This window comes from Patagioenas fasciata, chromosome 13, assembly GCF_037038585.1.
Source record: "Patagioenas fasciata isolate bPatFas1 chromosome 13, bPatFas1.hap1, whole genome shotgun sequence".
Lineage (NCBI taxonomy): Eukaryota > Metazoa > Chordata > Aves > Columbiformes > Columbidae > Patagioenas > Patagioenas fasciata.
Genome location: NC_092532.1, coordinates 3752725 through 3777539, shown reverse-complemented (window position 1 = coordinate 3777539; position 24815 = coordinate 3752725). Strand labels below are relative to the sequence as shown.

The 24815-nt window shown below is 45.0% G+C and overlaps 1 protein-coding gene across 1 annotated transcript; it reads right to left on the bottom strand.

Moving 5' to 3' along the window:
* Nucleotides 1-67: 67 nt before the first annotated feature.
* Nucleotides 68-24411, bottom strand: GPT2 (glutamic--pyruvic transaminase 2). The gene is made up of 11 exons (XM_065848323.2): nucleotides 23580-24411; nucleotides 14557-14646; nucleotides 12992-13100; nucleotides 8968-9101; nucleotides 6786-7029; nucleotides 6110-6189; nucleotides 5406-5542; nucleotides 4547-4721; nucleotides 3432-3587; nucleotides 2399-2511; nucleotides 68-492 (listed from the first exon to the last, which is right to left on the bottom strand). The coding sequence occupies exons 1-11, from the start codon at nucleotides 23964-23966 to the stop codon at nucleotides 402-404; spliced, it is 1716 nt and encodes a 571-aa protein (XP_065704395.1). The 5' UTR covers nucleotides 23967-24411; the 3' UTR covers nucleotides 68-401.
* Between the last annotated feature and the right edge of the window lie 404 nt (nucleotides 24412-24815).

The window sequence follows — 24815 nt, the reverse complement described above, 5'->3', positions numbered from 1 at the left end:
TTTTAAGATGCTCCCAGCTGAACAATTGCTCTGGGCATTTCTGTTTCGTAAAAAAAAACCCAACAAACCACACAACAGCAGCAATTTTAATGATCAGCTCCCTTCCCCAACCTAAGTTCACAATGTAACTTCCAATCAAGGCACAAAATCATTTACTGACTCTCTTCTCACCACTTCCTTTACATTCTCCCCTTCCCCTTAAAAAAAGAGTTGGTGTAACAATGTCTTTTATACCAGACATTAAATTTAATAGTCCAGTAAGTTGTAGCAGTATCTGAGATTGGTTCTATCTATTTTGAATTTAGTTAAATTAGATGAGCAGCACATTCTCAGCACATCCTTGTTCAATTTCTGCATTTGCCTCGGAGGGGAGAGGATGAGGGGGGAAAGCCACAGTAGTTTCATGCATATTTTTCAAGAAACTTTATGTGGAAGTCTTTCACTTTCTCCAGTAGGATCTTCAGCTTCTCTACTGGGGGAAGAATGGTCATTCTGAAAAATAGCAGTTAGAAGAGGAAAAGAACAACTCACATTATCTTCAAAACAAACTGAACCGTGATCTTTGCACAGGTCTTGATTAATGTCAGGGCACAACTAGCAATGTGTTCAGTTTAATATCTGTTCTGATGTAATTGTCTTATTTTCTGCATTTATGCTTTACTTGAACTAAACTATTATACTAGAGAAATTTGTTTCAATAGGTTAATATATAGGCATTTTCTGCTGAGTGATGCAGGTTATCAGTGAGAAATCATGGCAACTCAGTTCCCATATTTGGGGCAGTTACTCCAAATTCTATCCAGTATCTTGAGCTTCAGGGGCGGGGAGTTCTGAGTAAATGCACATTTCTTTTTGAATTGAAAACTAATTCAGAAGCATTAAAACAAAGCAACATGCCACACCACAGTGTTCAATTCCTTTTTTCCTTCTTCTGCATAATCTGAAAATCACATGGAGCGTGTATGCAAAACTCTGCAGGGCCTACAGAACAAACTGGTTTTGCCCAGACATCCCCAGCTCTGTGCTGCAGAACCACCATGGCTAAAGGTCCCCTCACTTATGTCGCTTCAGACCAAACAAGACTAAATTCCCTGATAAATTCTAGATCCCAACGGCTCAGCTGCAGTAAAGTGCTGTTTATTGGAAGCAAAAGCAATGGAGTTTATGTTCACAACATGAGATTGGAAGATTTAGTCCAGCATCTTGTTTTAGTTAAGCAGAGAGTTATTTAGTGTGTTTGAAGAGCAGATTTATAGGGAAGATTCTGCATCTTTCATGCAGTTTCTCCATATGAAAACACTGTTTAATTCCCCTACCAGAAGAAAGCAGAGCAATGTTTGTAATGCCTTGGCCAACTTTAAGATTAGAGTATAAGTTATTATTATTGTTTGTGTTTGTGGACAAGGCATTTCAAATGCCTGAGTATAAAAATAGAATAAAACTATGTCAACAAGAATCCCAGAACCCCAGAGTGTCAGGGGTTGAAGGGCCCTGGAAAGCTCACCCAGTGCAATCCCCCCATGGAGCAGGAACACCCAGCTGAGGTTCCACAGGAAGGGGTCCAGGCGGGTTTGAATGTCTGCAGAGAAGGAGACTCCACAACCCCCCTGGGCAGCCTGGGCCAGGCTCTGACACCCTCACCCCCAACAAGTTTCTTCTCATATTCAAGTGGAACCTCCTGTGTTCCAGTTTGCACCCATTGCCCCTTGTCCTGTCACTGGGTGTCACCCAGAAGAGCCTGGCTCCATCCTCCTGACACTGCCCCTTTCCGTATTGATCCCCAGGAATGAGTCCCCCCTCAGTCTCCTCTTCTCCAGCTCCAGAGCCCCAGCTCCCTCAGCCTTTCCTCACACGGGAGATGCTCCACTCCCTTCAGCATCTTGGTGGCTGCGCTGGACTCTCTCCAGCAGTTCCCTGTCCTTCTGGAGCTGAGGGGCCACAACTGGACACAAGATTCCAGGGGTGGTCTCCCCAGGGCAGAGCAGAGGGGCAGGAGAACCTCTCTGACCCACTGACCACCCCCTTCTAACCCACCCCAGGTACCATTGGCTTCCTGGCCACAAGGGCCCAGTGCTGGCTCATGGTCACCCTGCTGTCCCCAGGACCCCCAGGTCCCTTTCCCCTACGCTGCTCTCTAATAGGTCATTGCCAACTTATACTGGAACCTGGAGTTGTTCCTGCCCAGATACAAGACTCTACACTTGCCCTTGTTATAGCACCTTAAAACCTGAATAGCTCATCTAGCAGACCAGGCCTTTGATCACAGAAAGTGTCCAGCAGAAAGAGGGACAATGTAAACTGAAATAAAAATCTCCATATTTAATCAGAAGAGAAAGTACTGGGCTTGTACCTCTTGCTTCTGACAGTTCATTTGATTTGAAACTAACAGAAACTGTACCTGAAATGGTAGGTTCCTTCTCTTTGGCCAAATCCACTTCCAGGTACGACACATATTCCAGTCTCTTCCAGAAGTTTCATGCAATAGAACATATCAGGTGCCATTTTGTGAGTCTAAGGGAAGGACACTTCAGAATTATTGAAGTCAAAACATAACAAACATACAGAGTTTCATGACTGCTTTTCTTCCTGAAACGCTATATTATTAGTTTCTTCTACTCACTAAAGAAGATGAATTATTGCTAATGGGACAGTTCACACTGTGAATTAAAGAACAATACTCCATGGAGGAACAAGGCTGGAGAACCTACACAAAACTTTCGCCTCAATAGAAAGGGTTTAGAATTTTTTGTTTTTCTCCTTGACTTGCTGGTAACTTTTTGTCAAAAGTCTCAAAATTGTACTTACAAAAATCTAAGCCACTGACATTTGACAAGATCAGATTAATTTGAGAGCTGTGTGTTCCAGTTCCCTTGGCAGTTACTATTCTTCCCCTGAACGATCCCCTGACTAGAAAGTCCCCTGATTAATAACTATGGAAGCTCTTAAATCCGTGCAGGTTATATATGCCTAGTCAAACAATCAGCTGAAAACCAGCCCTATTTTTGTCCTCAGCTATGCTGATAAAATTCCCTTTAAAAAAATGAACATTGCACATTAGGTAACAGAGCTCTAGCTAGGAACAAAACCACTTGCCATTTAGCAATTCAGCTTACTGACCAATATCCAATCAGGTATTGTACAGAAGTCAACTTTGTGAGAAATCTCCAGCTATTTGCCCACCCTATGACTTAATCTAGTTAAAACCAACAGCCTGGCTCAACATTCTCACCCTGGACGTCACCACTGTGACAAAATGCTCTGTTTTGTTTTCCTCTCTTAAAATGATGTTATATTTAAGATCATACGTAGTCAATGAAGTACTGCTTTGTAACTACGTGAGCTTTATCTCTGGAATAAAAATGAATCACTGGAAGTGGTGGGCACAAGTGTGCGAAGTTTAAAATGGACTGGGGTAAGAATGAGCGACTGACCTTTGCTTCCTCAATGGCTTTGGAAGGAATAAAGATGCGTGGGAACGCGTACAAGGCTCCTTGGAGGGGATTGCAGTGAATCCCCGGCACCGTGTTAAACATGTCTTCTGTCAGCTTGGCTTTTCTGGCAAGGTTGTTGAGAACAGACTCCTTCTCCTGTTCAAAAGGAAGGTGCTCAGTGTGACACAGTTGAAGTGGCAATAAAAACACCAGAGAAAATGAAGACGCTTCAAGAAGCCTTCTCTGAATGAAGCGCTTTTTGGGCTTTGCTGAGCAGAGGATGTTTGAACTTCAGCCCTGCAGCGGTGCATGGGCAGGAGGGGGTGCATGGAGGCTCTGTCTGAATGCCTTTCCTCTGGAGCACCCGCTCTTGGCTGGATTACAGACCATGTTCCTCTGCTGGTTTGATCTGACTCAGTACTGTAATTTCTGAAGCCGGATTCAGTTTCATTTTTACAAGTGAGAAACTATATACTCTAATACAGAGCGCTATGTTATTCAGTATATAGAGGCACTGAATACCTGAGAACAAGGCTGATTTTATAATTGTACTTAAACTTACATTCCTATTCAGATTTTAGTAAAAGCAAATCTTTTAGTAATGATTTTGTCACACTAAACACAGGAGAAAAGTTGAATTTATCAGCCTTCCGGTTGCTCCCAGCAAAGCAGGAATCTCAGCCACGGTGATAAGGCGTCTCATCGCTCCTCACAGGCCCATGGTGTCGAACAGAGGTTCTACTTGTCAAGCGCACAGGGTCAGTAAAACAATTTGTGTGATGTATGTGCTTTTCTACCCCACGGCTGCAAGTCACTTGAGCGTATTTACATTTAACCTCCTTGCCATTCTTGCACAAGAAAGCCGATCTTATAATGCCGCCTTAGCTTTTTTTGGCTCCTTAACAAAGGAACCATAAAAGGAATTACAAATATTTTAAAGGTAGTCATGTTGGGTTTAAAATGCCCTGCATCGTTCTGTAAATCGGTGTTATTGCAGGATTGTCCCAGAAGAAAGGCTCCACGTTTGGTCTCTGTGCGTATTTTGAATTTTTGAGTTCACAACACTTAGGATAGGGTTAGGAAACGCACAAAAGAACAGGGATGTTCTTGCTGACCTTTATGAACTGTGAATAAGATTCTTCTCCAGGTATTGGAGGATTCACCACAATATCCATTGCTGCTTGTCCTGAGACTGGAGGACAAAGGCGAACGGAAAGCAGCTTAACAAGCTGTCCTTTAATTTCTGGGTGCAAGTTAATGACCTCCATGTAACCTCCTCTGTAGCCACATCTGTGATTAAAGTGAACAGAAAAGATTGATTAACTGGAAAAGCCATGAAAATAACTGCCCAAGTGGAAAGACAATTAATGGATCTTACATATTGTAAGATCCAGGTTGTTGAAAGAGCTGCTATACTGCTAATGTTTTAAAATGGAACTAAATGATTTGCCATTAAGCTCTAGTGCCCCATACAGAGAAACTCGTGTACACGCAGCTTCCCTGACAGGCAAGGTAACGGTTCACTTGGATGCTCTGCTCTCCAGAACAAGAGCACATGGCTGCAGCAGCTTTCATTTATTCAGAAAATTCTTTTTCTTCCATCTCTTCCTCCCCGAAACAACCAAACCCAAACACTATTTGTAACTTTAAATGTCCCAGTGACTCTTGAGCTGTTCCCTTGGATGCTGGAGACCGTATTTTCCTTTATCATAGGTCTGGTTTAGGACTGCAGGATTTCAGTTTTGTGGAACTGAAGCATTAGGTGTCTGAAATAAATACACTTATTATTTGGTACTTTGAAAACCACTAAGCTAATCCATTACCTTGTGCTTTAAATGCTTGTTTTCCTTTTCTTAATAGTTTTTAGTTAAAATTAATAGGAGACAGTGGATTACCTTCGGGTCACTAACATGAAACGGCTGTCCAACCAGATTAATGAGGAAGATGAAATAAAAAAAACTAAAGCAGACTTACTCGCCCATGTATCCCTTAGAGGTGGAGTGAAAAGAGGCCAGCTCAACATTGTTATAGTACTCGGGTCCCATCTCATACAGAATCTTTTTGAAGGAATGAAACTGGCATCCTTCAGAGTACACATTGTCCTGGTAAACCTGAACAGTCAGAAGACGTTAATGTGCTCTGTCCCCTGGCTGAGGATACGCGCTGCCCTTCGACAGCCACATCTGAACCCAAGAACAGCCGGAACACCCAGAACTTAAAGCTGGTAGAAGACACAAGGTTCTTTGTCAAGTAATAGTTTCTGTAATTATACTTTTTATCTCATGTGGCCATACTTAATAGTTTAGCCTTTGGAAGAACAGTGAGCTTCTTTGTATAATTTAACCTTGACTAGTATGTTTAAATTGATTTTCCTTCTGTTTCTTTCATTTGGAGTGGCCTGAGTATTACACAAGTTTTTAGGTCAGTTCCAGCAAAGTTCCTCCTTGTGTCTCCTGGCTTGTGTCCCCTACACTTTCTCTCTCATTCAAATCCAGATCAAGCCACCTCTCATATTAATCCTCTGATATTAAGAATCTTGCATGTTTGTTCATGTCTTAATATGATAACAGAGAATTCGTTCCCTGTATTTAAAAAAATACCAATATCACACATGGAACAAAATTACACCTCATATGCATACTGTTAGCTGTGCTTTTGAGAACAGAATATTCCATTACCTCATCAGCCAGAAGAAAAAGTTTCTCTTCCCAAGCAAAGTGTATCACATCTTCAATGCACTTTCTGCTTTGCACCTGCCCTACAGTTTGATTTTTAAAGCAAGAAGAAAGTTAGTGCAGCATATATATACAAATCTTTCAGCCCTGACCTAGTTAAACTACTAGCTTTTCAATAAGACATCCTTTCTTAGAAAAGTGGTACTGAGTTTTGGAATTCAATTCATTAAGTGGGAAATTATGGTACATTTTTGGAGGAATTCTATTTCATGGTGACTTAGTCCATCTCAGGCAAAGGAAGTGTGAGATACAGTAATCAATAACTTATTAAGCATGCTCTGTGTAGAACTGATCATTTTAAATACTCCCATGCAGGATGGTTAACCGGGAGCGAGTTGCTCACTAATCAGCCTCAACTACTCAAAAAAAGGTCATTCCACGTGTCTGCAAAAGTGTACTGAGCCCACTCCCTCTCTTCCCAAATCCCTGGAGATCCATGATATTGAAAATAAGTTTCTAAAAGTATGACATGCTGTCCTACTTAGAGCACTGATCTCTAGAATTCAGCTTCACACATCTGATGTGTATTTAGGTTTTATCTGCAATGTCAAATGAATGAAAGATGACAAAAAACCAAAATGATCTCAAACCCCATCCATTTAACAAAACTGCTCTAGACCTGTGGGATTTCCAGGGTTGATGATGCAGAGCACTTTGGGATTGCAATATGCCTTCGCTTCATTCAAGGAACGGCGAAGTTCGTTCACATCCAGAGCCCAGCAATTTTCTTCATCCAAATAGTAGTTCACCTGGATAGCATCCAGTTCAGATATGGCTGCTGAATATAAAGGATATTGTGGAATAGGGATCATCACTCCTGTCCGGGATTTCCCACCTCCTGAGACCAGGATCTTTAATATTGTCTGGGGAAAAAGTAGGAATTAGGAAAAAAAAACAGTCACACACCAGAATGAATAGTATACTCTAGAATAATTAATAGTATACTCTAGACTAAGTTACTCATCTTCCTCCTTAAAAAAATCTAGAGTTAAGGTAGCAGATTTCTATCCTAGAAGCATACAGTCACTTTCACAAAGGGCATTCATTCGTTTCAAGCGCAGTCACCGGCTGAGTGAGGATGGCCCAGCTCGGCTGACTGGAATTCCTCGGCATGTCACGGCTTCTGAAGATCGGGTCTGATCAACTCCGAGATGCAGGAAAAACGTTCTGAGCACAAGGCAAGAAGGAAAGCTGGAAGCAGGATTCTCAAGATCATGATTTTTCTACTGTGCGCAGTTGTAAGCGAAGAAGCCTCAGCTGGCTGTTGCTTGTTGCCTTCCACTCCTTTTATCTCACTAAACACAAGAGGCCAATAAATAAAACCAGCAACTACAAGGGGGCCTGTGAAGGTTCTCCTTCGGCACTGAGCGCCCTGGTTTAGATTAGGAGCAATTGTGGCCAGGCGGGAACAAAACTAGAGACTCACATTATGGTTTCATTTTAAAGTAACAGAAGACACCAAAAGTCTGCATGTCTTGGGATGGAAATCTAACGTATCATATGTAGTTTATGCCCAGAAGATACGGACAGAAAAGTAATGGTTGTGCTAAGGTCAGCCCAGAGGATTTACCTGTGTCCAGCGTCCGTGTGTGTCTGTGTGTAGGCCATTTACACAGGAATTATAGAAAAGAGTGCATTTGGTGCAGGAAATCGGGCCTTTATAATCAAGGGAGAGCTCTGAAGTACAGGTGCAATCCAAGCAGGCGTCCTTATCAATATGTGATTGATAGTATAAAACCAAAAATATCTCTTCAGATATAACGGCAGTATTCTTTAAGTTCTCGTTGGTTCTAGAATAGTCTGCCTTTCATCACACACTAACTCAGCTGCTAAACCAATGATTTATAATCAGCATAATTATGTACCCACCACTGGTTTAAAAATACCAAGCATCCAAAATGTATAATCAGGACCAAATGCAAATTTAAAAACCCTCTGTCCCCCACATTATGAAACAATAGTTGTTTTATCCTTGGAAGTGCCAAATAACGAGACTCATTGTCCTGCTGCATTTTCATCACTGGGGAAATCACAGGGCATCAGAAACTCTGGAAAGCCAGTTCACAGGAGACATCTGGAGAACTGTTCACGCCAGAGCATTGTCATTCTGAACCCTGCCACTAGATGTCACAAACCAAACCAAACCAAACGGCAAAAAAATCCCTCAGCTAGAAAAGGCTGCCTTAATAAAAGCAAAGAACGCTGGTTGTTTTAATATCAGCAGATGTGTCTGTGTAAAGGCAAAAATCTTGTCTTAACTGAAGACCATCTTTGAACCTTGGCTGAAGCCAAAACCTGCAGTTTTTCCCCAACAAGCTACTGAAAGAGATGTTGGGGACCTTCCCCGGCATTGATCGACACCAGCAGAGAGTCTCCCCGGAACAAGAGCTGCTGAGGGTTCTCACCTCCGAGGAGAGAGCTGCTGAGGGTTCCCACCTCCCTCTTCTCATTGTCATTGACTCATACCCTCTAATCTTCAGTGCTGATGTATCTTAACCATTATTCAGTCTGAGTGGTCTGAATCTCCTAAATTTATACCCAGGCACCTATACAGTTTATACTACCTTTACAAAAGGCACAAGTTACTGTATATTGAGAAACTTTGTCTCTATGTGCCAGTTTCTTAGCTGGCATCTTACATCCCCATAATTGGGTGTATGGGATATCCACTTCAGGTGACCTCAGCATCTGTCAGATCAAACTCACAGGAGTTTCTGAGCCCAGATCTTCAAAGGAGATCTGTTATTTCCAAAGGTCACTGACAAATTATAGGTTATACCAGGTTTAATTGTAATGCTTACAGCAATTCCATCACTGGCCCCTGTGGTAAGATAGATGTTATCTGGGTCTGCAGGAACCCCTCCATCTCTTCTTTCAATGTATGAAGCAACATCTTCACGGATGCAATTTATCCCTTGGCTGGCACTGTAAGAGCCTGTAAAAATTAGAGAACAAGAACTGAGTACAGCAAGCCCCAGGTTTTCTGTCTGCTGGCAAAACTCCCGAGCTAGTATTGTATGAATTAATTTGTATGGATGAGGCCTTGGGATTCCCAGCGTTGTTCTTTGTTTCAGGGAAGAGGAAAGGGAGTAGATTTGTCCATAGAACAAAAGAATTCATTTGGAATTAGACAAATACAGTAAGTATCACTAAAATAGAAAAACAACATAATGGATTGGTAAAAAGTAGGATTTAAAGGCTACTTTGCAAACTAGGACAGCAATCCTATTTTTACTATCTCCCAGGTGCTTGATTTATGTTGAAAACCTCTTCAGAATGTCAACTAACACCTATTTAAGTAATGGGAACAAGGAACAGAAGTAGCATGTGGAATGGGAAGGAAAATAACTTCTTCAAATCCAGGACAAAAATAAGATTTCTATTTGCAATATCAAAATAATACAATATAATATCATTTTCTCCCAGAGTCTGAAACCCCAAAAATACCCAAGTGCTTCTCCCTCCCCCACAGCATCTCCCACAACCGCTTTTCAGTTACTTGTAGCAGAAACATCTGGGATCACCCCAATCTATAAACCTCGTGTGCAGCTTGCAGAGTACAATGAATAATCTTAAATAAAGATGTTAGATGCCTGTGTGTGTCCTTCTTGAGCATGTGCAACAAATAAAGAGTGAGGAATGGATTCAAGCCATGAAGCCTAAGACTGATGGACAATGAAGTGACAAGTGTACATCTAATTTAGAACAGTGTCATGAATCTGCAGAATCTTCTTTGCTTGTTGGGTGGACTGGAATAATTGTGCCTGACTTAACTCTCCTCACTCGGTTATATGCTCGTAGTCTGCCTGCTAATAATTCTGCAAAAGCGTAATTTAGAAAGACAAAGAACCTTTGCAAGTACTGCACAACTGCATGGCACAAAACGGTAATTCAGGGCACAAAGTTCTCTGATGTCCTAAACATTTACTTTTACAGCACTGAAAGTTATCCTGGGTCTGTACATGGCTCTTTGACCTCAGCTAGGAAGCTGCTGTTTAATCAGGAGAACAAACCCGAGCTGTCATTCTGTCCTGTGCTCCATCGAGGGCTGAGTCCCATGGCTCATGGGGATATACACAAGACCTGAATTCGATCTTTGGGTCTTCTACACTTAGTTGTACTCAACTGGTAGCTTTGACTAGAATCCATCTGTTTGCACTGTGGGATACAAATAAACTCAATGCAAACAGCTGCATGTGCATGTATTAGATATTTTTATATACAGGAGAGGGGTAAACTTCTCAACTGCTTGGAAAGATCTGACAGCTATTCCATCTGCAAAGTAAGTGATGTCGAAGGAATCCCAGAGTATTTGGACACAACAGAAGTTGACAACATATCTGAGCCTGAGTAGCAAGACTCAGTACCATGAGTAGGTTTTTGCCAAATGAACATTCATTGGAAGTGAGGTGGTTCTGTTTTGTATCCAGAGTTCAAGATGTTCATAGAATCATTTCAGTTGGAACAGACCCTCAGGATCATCAACCATAACCTTACCCACCTCTGGCACTGCCCCATGTCCTGAGAATCTCGTCTAAATGCCTTTTAAACCCCTCCAGGGCTGGTGACTCCAGCACTGCCCTGGGCAGCCTGTTCCAATGCCCCACAGCCCTTTGGGGAAGAAATTGTTCCCCAGATCCAACCTCAACCTCCCCTGGCGCAACTTGAGGCCGTTTCCTCTGCTCCTGGCGCTTGTTCCTGGGGAGCAGAGCCCGACCCCCCTGGCTCCAAGCTCCTTTCAGGCAGTTCAGAGTTCAGAAGGTCTCCCCTCAGCTCCTGTTCTCCAGCTGAACCCCCCAGGTCCCTCAGCCGCTCCCATCACACTTGTGCTCCAGCCCCTCACCAGCCTCGTCGCCCCCCTCATATTACCTTTACAATTAATATATTCAAATAGGCCAGTATTGATGTGAGTACAGCGCCTCAAACCGTTTGACCGTATGTAGTGAAGCCACTTCTGTGCTGGATTGATAATTTTTTTGAAAATAAGGTTTTATTGGCACACCACCCAGCACTTCAAGCTATGTTAAATGATCAGGTTTTGAGCAAATTTCTCTTTCTCAGGCATAATGAGCAGCCGTGAGCTGTCACAGCAGCAACAAGGTGCAGGAGCCGCTCCACAGCATTGGCCACAGCCCCGCATGGGGTGGTGCCTGCTCCTGGACATGGGGGAGAAGCCACAAACCAGTACAGCACACGAGTGGCTGCAGTTTTCAGGAATTCAGAGGCACAGTTGTTCTTGGTACATATCAGGAAAAAAAATCATTTAGACTCCAGTTACTTATAGAACTTCAGTTTACCCACTGAAACGGGTGCATTCAGAATGATCGTCTTATTCGAATATTGCAACTGTTTCAGGTCTACTTCCTCGGTGTCTACTGAGCTAACGCAAATTACTTGAAATATTCAATCTTCTGCTGAAAAGGGGATTTTGTACAGAGTCAACACATTTCTGAAATACTGCGTGAGGCTGAATTCCTTTCATTTCGCTCCCTGTGGGGCCAAGACCCAGCATTCTGAGAACTCTCCCCGTGTCCCTGGATGTACAAATCGCTACAACGATGGAAGCAAAATTCAGATGTATCCCCAGTAAGTCTTACATGACAACAATGTGGATTCATTGTTCCAAAGTAAGCCAGGAAAGGACTTAATGGAGCTAGAGGAACTTCTTGGTTTCGATAAATGTATTTTTCAAGTTCTACACATAGAAACAAAACCAATGCAAAAGAAGTGAGGCTAACATGCATTCTGCATTAGGTTGTGTTGTTAAGAATAGCCCAAGGCTGAAATGCTGCTAATGTAACTGCTATTTAGGTTTTATTTTATTAAGTTTCACAGCACCTACTCTCAAAGTATGGCAGTGCAAACAGGCACTGCAATCACAGAGACTACGGAACGTGCCGATAACCATAATACATCCTCTGAAATGTCACTGTGAGCCTACCTGAAAGAAGGTAATTGAGTGTGCCAGATTCTTTGCTGTACCCATCAGCTGTAATAGTATCTGTAGAGTAGAAATTCTAGTGGCATTTCCCAGGTACAAGTAGGCAGCACAGCTGCTAGATGAGAAAGAATTTGGCTCTTCCATTTCCTCTCTACTGAATATGCGAAGTTTGTACTTATTTACGTGTATATTATACGTATACACTTGCAGGAGCAGTGGCTGAAGAACAGAGTGCTCTGGTTCTTTCAAGGGTTGTTTTACCTCAGAAAAATAGGGCTCTGACATCTCAGTTCAAATTATCTTGGCAGAGTACAAAGCTGCCACCTTTTCTCTGTGTCGCTTTCTCTCTGCAGAACATTATCAACCTGATATCCCGGTTTGTATCCTCACAAACATCCTTGGACCGATGGTTCACAATTCAGATACACAGCAGTGAACTCAATCAGCTGAGACGGACAGACGGTGCTGATAGCATCGGTGCAGGGACATGGCTACAAGGACAGGATCACCCAGAGATGATAAAAAGGTGAACAGCTGCACCTGGACTCAGCAGGAGCCAGAGCTGCAGCGTCCACAGAGCCATTCAAACAGTAACACAGCCTCGCGAGTACTCTCTGCCGCTCCCTTTTCTCATACAAAACAGCTCAGTATTGTGTTCAGGGTTGTGTCTGGATGTTGTGCTGAGGGCTCCGTAGCTGCGTAACCCTCTCCTGGACACGTCTCAGCAAAACTGCTCGTGAGCAGCCCGCGCCGTGAGCTCCCCCAGCGTCTGGATCTCGGCCATCTCCCGTTCCACTTGTCAGCACACAAAACACAACTCAGAAACACCGAAACCACCTTTCTGGATTCTGATCGCAGCAGGAGCGACTGAAGCAGAGGCTTACCCAGGCTGTTTCCTCCGCAACCCTGCAAGATCCGTCTGGCTCGCTTTTTGGCATCTTCTGGAAAACTTGGGCTGTCCAACAGGTTTGGGTATGTGCACAGGGCCACTACCTAGGGTGCCAAGAAAATGTGAATTGGCCACTTCTCCGTGGTTATTTGAAGTCAGTAATATTACTGTTAACCTTCCCTGGAAATGGAGATCACAAATACTAGCTAATTTCAAACCAAGGTTAGCGATGAAGAGCTTGCAGCTGGTTTGTTTTTAAGGGTAGTGCTTACAAAAGTGAAGAAATCTTATTGGGTTCCAAGTTCTGCTCATAAAAACCATTATAGAATTACTATTTGTATTACAGATAGTGAAGACTGAATCCAAGTGAGCAATGCATAGCGCAAACACAGTAAAACACAGTTATTCATATGCTATGTCTAAACAGCTCTATCCTCCACTCCTTGTGTATTAATAGTCCACTCCATTGACAAGAAATCAAGAGCAAATCTGAGCAATATGATCAAATTTTAAAGTCCCAGTTGTATGCTGTAATAATCCTTCCCAAAAATAACTTATTACTAATTTGAATTTGTGGGAAATATTTAATAGCAAAAGAAGCGGTGACATAGAACACAGTAAAAGTAGAAACACGACCTAGCAGAACTAAGTTTACGCAGGAATGTAAGATGCAAAGAATCCAGGCTTTGCCTGAGCTCGGCTTAATTTGTTCCAGTCTCTCTCTCATCTTTGGGCTCACTTGGTGTAACATGGATGGGCTGTGGGACAACGACTAAAGAATAAATCCATGCGTGCGCACAGTCACGGGGAGAAAGGATCTCCCATTTACCCAGCATTTTCTTTAACAACATCAGATCTGAACAGTTTGCAAGGAGCTCTGGTCTCCCTCGTTTGCTGACAGGTTGCTGTATAGGTCAATGTTAGCATCTCATCACCTGCACTCCCAGTCTGACGTGGCTTCAGTTTGCCCTGGAGCTCTCTGAAGTGACGTTCTTATAGACTGTGGATTTTACATATCCGTGTAAGAGATATTGAGGAAATAGCATCATACCGATTTTAAACCTTGCTTGTGTTTTAGGAATAATATGCTATTGTGCATTCTGTTGTAGTCTTTCCTAAAAGTTATCCTACCCATTAGCTTGCCCAGAGGTACAAAATCAGCACCAGTACAACTGGTTGCATCCCAGTGAGTGCAGATCCTAAAGCATATTGTCAGCTGAAGAAAGGCATCTGCTTTTCCCTTTGAAGACAGCCACTTTCTTTTCTAAAGTGCATTACTGAAAATGAACGTGCTGACTGATAACATAGAAGTGTCAGGATAAAGTATGGATGGGGAATGATCTGAAAAATAAGGAAAGCTACTGTGTTGAAAGAGGACACTCAGCAAGCACGGTATGGGACTTCACCCCAGAAATCAAAATTTGTAACTATTTCTGAAGGAACTATGTAAGTCTAGGTGCATCTAGGGGATCATTTATACTAATACTCACATCAGACAAATTTTAAGGCATTCTCGGTAATCTAATAAAAAATCAAGAATAATACTTTGTAAGTTCTTACCTGACGGAGGAAGGTGATTGGTCTCTGCCCCATCGCATGTGCATCGCCAATGTTGGCTTTAATTACTTCAGTGAAAGGTTTTTTGATTCCCTAAAAAGAGACAATTCACAGTGTGTTACTAGGGCTGGAGCAGATGATAAAGCATCCCTCTTTTTCGGTATCCGTCATATGGCTGTAACTAAGCAGTGCCTCAGAACAGATGAAGTGTTTAATGTAAAGCTTAATGCATTTCTTGTACAATACCGCCATAAATCTTAAATGCTTTACAGAAATGGTGCTGACTGTGACACACCTTCACGTGATAGGCGGGCTTTTTTTCCTGCTAGCTACAAGTAAGAGATTGACCTGCCGGGAATCCACACACTGAAGGAGAAAAGAGGTAAAAGGCATTTTGAACTGTCAGAACAACTTGTCTGACACACCTAAGGGGGGGATGGATCAGGCACCAAGCTAAAAACATTTGAGGGCATTCGAGAAATCCACCAACAAAAGGAACCTCAAGACCTTTTTAGAGTAAAAAGAGTAAAAATTCTGCCTGCTTATTAATTTTCTATTTAGATTAAATACTCATTGTGTGATGACCCCACTTTTCCATATACAGATGTTCTGCAAAGTATAGCATAGTGAGGCCCTATATGGTAAACAGCAGAAGTGCTAAATAATCATCATGAATATTAAAAAGCTTCCTAGTCTCTGCAATCTGAACAAACAGCCATTTTTGCTGTGAGGAGCTGAACACATCATGAGAGCCGAGGGAAAACAGCTGCTGGATGTTGATTAGCAATCACAGCTCTTTAAAAATCAACATAAAATAAGGGAAAAGAGGCAAGGGACTGACTGGTAGAAAACAACCACCACCCACCATTGATTTAAACAAAAAATATTAACTGAAAGTAAAGGCCAGCATTACAAGAAGAATAAATGACATAGGCAAGAACAGATTTATAGCTTTTCTAATGTATTTTAAAGTATCAGAGATGGTAGGGAAGCCTTCTAACAGTGCCGGAATTCTCATGTGGACTAATGAACTACAAAATAAGACCACTAAGTTTTCTGTACACGATCACAGACACCAGCCTGCTCTGGCTGTGGCCTGAGCCCACAAAGCCTCTTCCTGGCCCAGGTATTTATCGCACGTTCTTGGCTTTGGATGCAGAACATGTGGCTGGCAAGTCTGAACTCATTTTTGCTTTTCTACTGTGGGTTATGTGTTGGGCTTCGACACCAGAGCGGAATGAAGATGTGCAAAGATAACAATGACTGAAACACGAGCGGTCCCCAGGGATACGAACTGCCAGGTATGCGAGACCTGGAGGGGTGCAGCCGTGTGCCAGGGCTGGGATGATGTGAGAACCTGATTCCAATCCCCACTACACCTCGGTCCACTCTATAACTGGTAGCACCTGCGTTTTAAATTTGAAATTAAACAGGTAGTTAGAAACAACATTAAAACAAGACAGTTGGACTTACGCGATCCTGACTCAAAAGGGTCAAAATTTATATGGCCTTAAATTTAGCAGGAATTGAAAAAACCATTCACTTAATATAATTGAAAGTGACACACTGACTCTGTCAAGTCATTTGCTTTTATGTCTGCTGATCTAAGTGAGTGCCTAAATAAGAGTTGTATTTCAACCTTAAATAAAGAATTAGCAGTAGGGATGCCAGATAAAGCTTACAGTTATCTGAGGCTGAAGGTTGGCAATTTATGAGAAATGCAAACAGCTAGAAATTGGTTCTCTTCAAACTCTGGGGTCCACTGATAGCACAACATCGTTTCCTTCTAACTAACAAATTAACAAAGAAAAGAAAGATGGATATAGAAGGAGAACAAATTCAGTTTGTGTGAAATTAAGAAAAATTTCAACAGATTTTAGTTGCATTTGGTCCTTCTTACAGCAAACTGAATCGGTCTCACTAGATTCCCATAGTAATACAAATTTGTTAATGAATAAGGGACACCTTAAGGTGGGCAGTCTGAAAAATGTAGCAGCTCTCAGCAGATGGAACAGAAATACCCCGTTTTACCAGATTAAAAACAGAACAAGCAAAACCTCTTACAACAAAAATATGTTAGACAAATTAGATGTTTTTTGCACACAAACACTATGGTGATCTGCAATAAAAACCAGGTGCTTCTTTGGTTAGTGAAATGCTGAGAGGCACGCTGCATTTCGTAACGCACCTTTGGAGCTTTTGTAGTGGTACAGCCTTTACAACAAAGGTAACAGCTCTTTTCGGTGTCTGCGACAGGTTTATTGTAAATAATGTTGCAGCCTTTTAGCACCGATACCGCCCCGATCTCTGCCAGTGCCCAACTCGGTGTTTGTGCCACCGCTGCCCCTGGGCACTGACTGCGGGCAGAAAACCATCACCTGCTCCACAAACCCCACACAACCTTTGCTGCTGTGATGGTTGATCTGCAGAAAACAGTAAAACATACGTGAGGGTTATGTCACTGTGAAACCCTGGCAGAGACGGAACCACCAGGTTTGCTGTGTTGAACACACTGTTCCCACACACCCGCTCAAAGGCCCATGGTCCTCTTGATTAACTTGTATTTCTTGGTCTCAGCTACAAGAGCTGTTGCCCTTCTATCTTTCAGAAGAGTGATGCTTTTAAATAGCTGGGGCCTGACAACGAGTTAACATCAGCAATTGTTTAGAACTGCTTGCATCAGATTGACTATCTCCCCTCCTAGTGAAATCTAAAAGAGAAAAATTGTTACGGCTACTTGGTTTTTTTCTCATCTTTTTCTATTACGTGATTTCCAGTCTTTCTATGGAAAGCAGGAATATCAAAACCAGTTCAGATATAGTTATGATTCCTCCAGAACGACAAGTCCCATCTTACCGCTTCAGAAAGATGAACGGGGAACAGTAGCAGGCAAGAACAAGTGTCCAATGCTAACGAGTCAAAGTTTCAACGCAGGAATATCAGGAGGTGGCACTAAGGGGAATACACAGTGCCTGCAGCTCTGCAGATGAGTTCAAGGTGGAATTTTGCTGAAATCCCTATGACAGTGGCATTAGTCATGGTGACTTGTGTTGAGGTTTCTCTTGTAGTGGTGGCACTGGTGTGTGTGCATCCAAGGGAAGATGAACGCCAAATACCTTCTGGAAGGTGTATGAAAAGATCTCCACGAGAGGAGGGAGTGTGGGTGTGATGTTGATAACCTCAGCGTCGGTGGTGGAGCAGCAGGAAAAGCGCTGCAACAGGACACAGCTTGTTAGGGCGAGGTTTATCTCCCTGCGGAGGGTGGAGTGGTCTGACCGTGGCGGCAACACGCCTGTGCTGAGACACCAACGGATGTCTCCGAGGAGGAGAAACCAGGCCATTGGAATTGTTTTGCTTTCTTCTGGTGATAGAGAGCTGCCCCCCGCCACTTCTCTGTCTCTCTCACATTCTGTCTCTGACATTGTGCCTCGTATTCGTCTCTCGTGCTGTCCCCAGCCAGGCCGGCTCTCCCGGTGTGTTCCAGGCCGTCTGACGGGATCGCAGCGGCCTGGGCCACAGCAGAGATCTGGGCAAGGGGAGCCTGCAGAACAGGAGCTCTAACAACAATCTGGGGAGCAGTAAGCACCAGACTGACCCTCGTGTCTGCTGAAGAGAGTATGAACCACACCAAGGAGGAAACTCCGTCCCCAGCCCTACAAAACAACTACTGATACAGCCTTTGGTGGCACCTCACACTGTCCTAACAACAGGACTGATCTCCATCTTGGGAACAAAGCCAATATCCTACCAGTCTTTTGAAATTGTTAGCAGAGGGATTCATTGTAGCAGCCTTTTTAAAGCTGAAGAAGCCATCTTGCACTTTCAAATTCAGATGTAAAGCAGAAAATATAAAAATGGGTTGGTTTTTTTGAGTTGCTGTCTTCTTGATAATGAAAGGATTTTAATGGAATAAAGGAGTGTCCTCAGATTCGGAATAAGCTCTTTGGAAATCAGTTCCTTCAGCAGTTACTTCTGTCTCTCTCCTCAGAGGAAACAGAGACTTTTAAGAGACCAGATTAAAAGCTTCTGAAACCTGAAGCAGCTCAGACAGGATTACTCTAACAGCTGTATCAGTGTTCGGAGTATCACACAAAGTTGGGAGAAGGGATTTTCATATGTGAACCAGAATTAATTGGTGCAAAGTCAATGAGAATCTTGATGTGGATAACCGGGTTTGGAGAAGCGTCCTCTTCCCCAAGACATCACCGTGGCCTCGGGAAACGCAGCCGGCAAGGAGGACAGTATGGAACGATGAGCTGTCTCTTCAGGAAAGGGTCACCATGCGAGAGTTATTTGATGGAATAAACTATACGATACACTGCCCCAGAGAACCAACAGGAAGGCAATGCACTGCCAGCAGGTGCTTTGTCTCTCTGGAGTTTTGGTATGTCTGCTGGAGGTTCCTTTTCCAATGGCGCTGTCTAAGGATGCTAGAAAACTGCAAAATAACACTGTGCCCAGACCGACCGAAGAAGGGTGCAAGCTGACCCAAAGCCGCCTGTGCTAACGTCTTCAGCAAATTCCCAAGGAAAACCCTCAGTCTGGAGAGAGGCTTGCGTGATTTGGATTTGGCAATGAACAGGAAAGAACTGAAAAGGGTTCCCTTGAGGAGGCCATGAAAATGTGAGGTGCTTTTAATCCCAGAAGAGCAACATGGTATTTCAGCTCTTTCTGAATTTCAGAATATGTCTGCTCTTGGCCGCTCCTCATCGATTCGCTTTCATTGCCATCGCTTTGTGATCATCACGGGGCAACAACTTCCCACTGTGAAACACTGCGCTCTTTCCTTGGCACAAGTCAAGCCTGGTTTTGCTGTGACTTGCACAAACAAGCTGTATAATCAGAGAGCTAGCAAAACCAAACATTTTGGCATAGCTGAGATCTACACTGTGGTACCCAAGCTGCTCGCTTCTCTTTTTTAATTCTCTCAAAGGGCCAAGCAAGCACTTACTCAGAGGCCCTGAGCTGACAGGACCCGAAAGCCTGAATGAGCATTCCAATCTTTTTATTACAACAGCTCACAGCAGAAAAATAAACCTGACCTGCTTAGCACAGAGCAAGGCTTTGAGTCTGTGTTATGCCTGTGTAATTCAAGCTGACATGAAGTGTTGCTGGAAGGAAGGAAGGAAGGAGGAGGCGAATTCTGGATTTTGACTTGAAATGGCAACGGTGACTTGCATGCCCCCTAATACCAGATGAGAAAATCGGTGGGGCTGGCCATTAATTGGCAGATCTGATTCAGAGATTACAGAACAGGAGCTGTCCTCAAGTTACTTTTGTCCTATACGTGGTTCAAAGTGCATTTGCATTCAGAAATTTTGCCTATATGAAGAAAGCCCTAGATTTTAATGTGACTGTAAATTCCAGAATTAAAATACTGTTCCTCAGAAGGAGATCAGACATTAGGACCCTCTTAACTTGAAGATCTGTTGGAATAGGGCTATTTTGGAATAGATTTTGCTACTATATTCAACAAGAAAAGATCAACTGGACCTTGTGGACTGCGTGCTTCTGAACATATGATTTTGGTCATCATACTCTTAAAACTGGTTTTCTTTCATCTTTATCTGCGGTAGTTTTGCCCTGTTAAAAAACATAGGTTTTACTACAGATTCGCTTCCATATGCAAGATATACAGGGAGCAGAGGAACAACAGTTCTCTCTTAAGGAGGTCAAATGCTCCTGCCTGTAAGATACTTTCTTAGTGTGCACACAGTCACGTATTCAAAGCAGAAAATTATAGGATGGTCATTCAAGCTTAGCATCTTTCATTACTGAGTGTACCAGTCGATCCTGTATCTTCCTTGGCGTGTCAAATTCTATTTCTGCATGTCATCGTCTAAACTGTGCTTTATCTGCCCACAATGCCCAGGGACAGTTAGCTCACATTTACAATTAAGTCTGGATTCTAAGTCAGAACTTTTGCTATTTGATTTAAAACTAGCATGAATGTGAAGAAACAAATCATGGGTGTGCACTGTCTATGTAAAGACAAAGCTAGCTCCTTATTACTCATTAAGTGAAGAGAAGGGCTCTGTCCAGAGATCACATTATTCTTGCATTGAATTCATGTTGAGGCTAAAATTTCTAGTCTGAAATGTAGTTAAAGTCAATATAGTGGCCATCTGTTTGCAAATCTAAAAAAGGGGGAACAGAAGAAATAGCTTATTTAAGTTCTATTGAGAGTATAATAGTTTATTAAAATATGCCTGTGCTCTAGCTTGCTTTAAAAACTTTCCAGAAACACCGAGGAAAATGGCTGGAGTCAGTTCTTTCTCCCCATCTCACCTTAGTAAGCCAGAATCAGCTCATTATTACCATTAGCAAAAGGGAAATCAGGTTCTCACTTTTGAAGGATGACGCAAGTTCAAACTTAAAAAAAAATAAATTCAGGTAAGTGATTCAATCAGTGACTTTGCATTATGATTTCCAGCTGGAAGGACTTAATGTAGATCAAAACCTTGATTTTCCACCTAGATGAGTACAGGTCACAGGCCAACAAAACTCTGGAAGTCCAAGCACAGCCGGCACCATCTGTACTCCCGAGCCGTCAGTCTTATTCTGCTTTACCAGAGGGCTCTGACTTGGCCCTTACACTGGCTTTATCCAGAGCACATTAGCTGAAATGAATGCCTCGTTTTGTTCACTTTTTTAAAGAACTATCCCTTCAGTTTCCTCACTGGAGACTGCCTGAGTAACATTTCAGTCCTCATTCCTCTGCGCTGCGGAGTTACAGCTCCTGTTGTAATCATTTGCAGTGAGCACACAAAAGAAGCAAGTGCCAGACAGAATAACAGAGGAGCTGCTGTTCAGAATTGAGAGAGCAGGACAAAACTCAGAGAAGACAAAAGCTCACACTGAGCAACAGCCTCACGCGGCTGGTTTGCAGTCCGTGTAACAGGCTGCAGGTTCCAGGGCCATTGACCTGTGCTCACACAGACTCCATTTCAGACTGAAAACCGGACCTGTAGATAATCTGCAATATTTCAGTTGTAAGGAGCCCAGGTACTACTCAAGGCTGTATACTTTGCCAGCCAGTTTGATTAACAACAGAAGTAACAGTATTTTTATCAGAAAGGCAAAGAGGAATGAATAACTTGAGCACTGGGGAAGAAAATAAAGCCTTGCAGCTGCTTCCTGAAGTTGATTAGCGTTCTCTTGTCTCAACTTTTGCAGTAATGCTGTCCTTCCCTGCCAACAGGGAGGGCTGTGTTTGCTTTAGCCATCTTAGAGCACAGTCACATGTCGACGAACGCTGGTAGCCATTGATAATATTCCATGAGATTGGTTCAAGAAAAAAAAACCTTCTAAGTGGAAAATGCCACGCAAGAGGGCACAAAACTGCCATAACAATCTTCTAATAAAGCAACTGGCAATGACTTGCTCTGGCATTTTGTAAAAGGTGCACAGAAGATTATTCTCTCTGGCAGTGACTCAGCTGGTGAGTGCAGGGAGCAGGGGAGAGGGAGGAGCTGCTGAGGATCCTCCTGTGTTTGTTTTGTCAAGTGAAGCCTCCTGCCCTGGGATGGTAACTTGAACACAGACTCAGTGAGCACACAGGAAGATCTTATACTCTGGATAATGCACTCATCGCAGAAACTAATCGCATAAAGTCAATGACACCTTTATAAACAAGTTTTAAGGCAAAAATCAAAACAAATGTTCTGAAATTAAATCTCCATCAGCATTCTGAGGTTTTTTTAAGCAGAATTCTAAAAAAGAAGCTGTTTTTCATAATTGCTGACTTAAGCAATTCATCTATATAATATACAGTGAGTTGAAAACATGCTTCACCTTCTAAACTGAGGGAAAGCACGTAACACAAAGACCAAAGAATTAAAATAGTTTCTTCTCCTTTGCATTGCTATGGCATGTTTATTCAAAGTACTTCACATCTACTGATCAAATTGGCGTTGCGCTACCTGTAGTGACATATTAGCAAGACTTTTAAAAGCAGTGAAGGCAGGGAAGAACATCTGAAATCACAGAAAGTAACTATGCCAAATGCTTTACACAAATCAAAAATAAGTGAGTGTTCATACTGTGATGTGAACAGGATGAGCAAAGGGACAAGCCTGAACTGCTACGGGATTGTTTTTCTCAATGCTAAGTCTTAAGAAAAAGAGTATAATATCAGGAACAAAATGTAAGCACTGACTGATTTGGATGTTTTATTTAGTACAATTTAGGCCAGACCCTCAGGAGTATCTTGTATCACGCCTCATTGCCCAACCCTCCTAAAAGCCGTAAGCACCTAAACTTTGGGCAGTGTTACGAAGCGCTTGGGCTCTGAAGGCTTCTCGTCTTTGAGAACCTCAGCTTGTGCGATGGAGAACGGAGCCCGGTCTGTGCGGGCTGCTCGGAGCGCCGGGAGCACCGGCCGGGCCGGGCCGCGGGGCCGGTGGGAAGGCGGGACCTCCACCGTCCCCATGGCCGCTCGAAACGCGCGATCAGCGCGCCGAGAGCTGGTCAGCCACCCTCGTGTGGAACACAACGGCCAGGGGATTGCAGCACAGGGTCAAAGTGGCTGAGGAAGTGTAAACATCGCTTCATGGGGGTGTGCTGGGTCTGCCTCATGCTATCAGTGACAGGCGATAACCAGCAGCCGGGGGTCGGGATTCGCCGCTTTGTGCCTCTCGCCGCTCCCGCGGGAAGGGGCTCCAGGGCCAGGCACAGCGCGTCCGGCCGCGGCCCCGGGAGCGGCGGGTCGGGACGAAAGCCGCTCGTGGGCTGCGCGTTGTGCCCGCGGTACCGGGCGCCGGCACCCGCCGCCCGCTCCGCCGGGACTCCGCGGGGTCGCGGCTCAGCCCCACGGGGCTCCGCGGCCCCACCGCCTGCCACGTCCCCCACTGCCGGCCGCGGCCCGGCCGAGCCCCCCGGCGCCCCAATCAGCGGCGGCGGCGGCGGAGGAGTGCCCGGGGGCCGGGCCAGGCACCGCGGGAGCGGCGGGGAGCGGAGCCCGCCCGGCCCAGCCCTGCCCAGCCCAGCCCGGCCCGGCCGCACACTGCCGGCCGCCCCCGCCTCACCTTCCGCAGCTCCTTCTCGATCTCGCCGGCTTTAAGCACGATGGGGCCCCGCACTGCATATTCCACCGCCTTCACTTGCGGGTTCATGGACTCCAGCGTCAGGATCTTCTCCCTGCTCGCCTTCTCGGTGATCTTCACCGCGGAGGCCTTGGCAGCGCTGCTCCAGCGCACCGCGTCCCCCCGCGCCGGCCGCGGGAGCCGGGCGCACGGGAGCCGGGCACTCGGGAGCCGGGCACTCGGGAGCCGGGCACTCGGCGGCCGCGCCGCCGCCAGCCCCGCCGCGCCGCGCAGAGCCCCGTCCTGCCGCAGGAAAGCCCGGCAGCCCCCCGGCCCTCTGCAGCCCAGGCTTGCCGCAGTTTGCCTGGCAACCAAGATAAATCGATGCATGGTCCTTCAGGCGGTTCCCAAAGCACGATTAAGGACGCTGGTGCTGAGGATCGGGGTGTGTGGTAATGGGAGCCGGGAGCTAGCGAGCGGCACACGGGATGCAGTCAGGGAAACGCCGAAGGGCTGGCACAGCTACACGTACACGCTCGATCCTCCCATGTCCAGATCATGCAAACTTAATTGCAGTGGATCCAACTGATCACGCAGCGTTGCGATGCCAGCAGAGGAGCAATAGATCCCATCATTGCATCAGAACGGCGCTGCACACCCCTGTCCCCAAGAGAAGTGCCGGCGCTCCGGAAGAGTCCCGGGCAAACCCATCCTCCCGCAGCCGCCCCTGCCCGCGCTGCCGCCCCGCGGGTGCGGAGTGGGATCCCGCGCAGGAGCTGCCGGGCGCTGTAGTTCCCGCAGCCGCGGCTGCGCGTGCCCAGAGCATCAGGTGATGGGCAGGAACTACCGCGCCCACAGGCCCCCGCCGGCCCCGCAGTGCCCGCCGAGCCGGGCGCGCCCCCGCGGCGGGAGGTGCCGGGGGAGCCGGGGAGGGGGCACATGCAGGGGCGGTTCCCGGGGGAACGGCACAGCCAAGGCTGCTCGGTGCCGGCCCTGGGGCGGGGAGCGGGTCTCGCCGCCCACCCCCTTGTCTGCGGTTGTTTTTCTGCTCCGCGGTTTGAGAAATGCGATATCGGCCCCTCTGTCTCTCGGGAAAGCGGCCTCCTGCGCTCATTGCCCGCTGCGGGAGGGTGGGGGGACAGCGGGGGTGCTGCAGTGGGTCACCCGTGGGGCTGCAGAGGGGTCACCTGTGGGGCTGCAATGCGTCACAGAATCCCAGAATGTCAGGGGTTGGAAGGG

Excerpts from the sequence above, each read along its gene's own strand:
- GPT2 (XM_065848323.2), bottom strand. The coding sequence starts at position 23,966 with ATGCATCGATTTATCTTGGTTGCCAGGCAAACTGCGGCAAGCCTGGGC. Across the intron at positions 9,102-12,991 it reads TTGCGGAGGAAACAGCCTGG|GCTCTTACAGTGCCAGCCAA; the intron begins GTAAGCCTCTGC and ends TAATTTTTACAG. Across the intron at positions 2,512-3,431 it reads AAGCCATTGAGGAAGCAAAG|ACTCACAAAATGGCACCTGA; the intron begins GTCAGTCGCTCA and ends TCCTTCCCTTAG.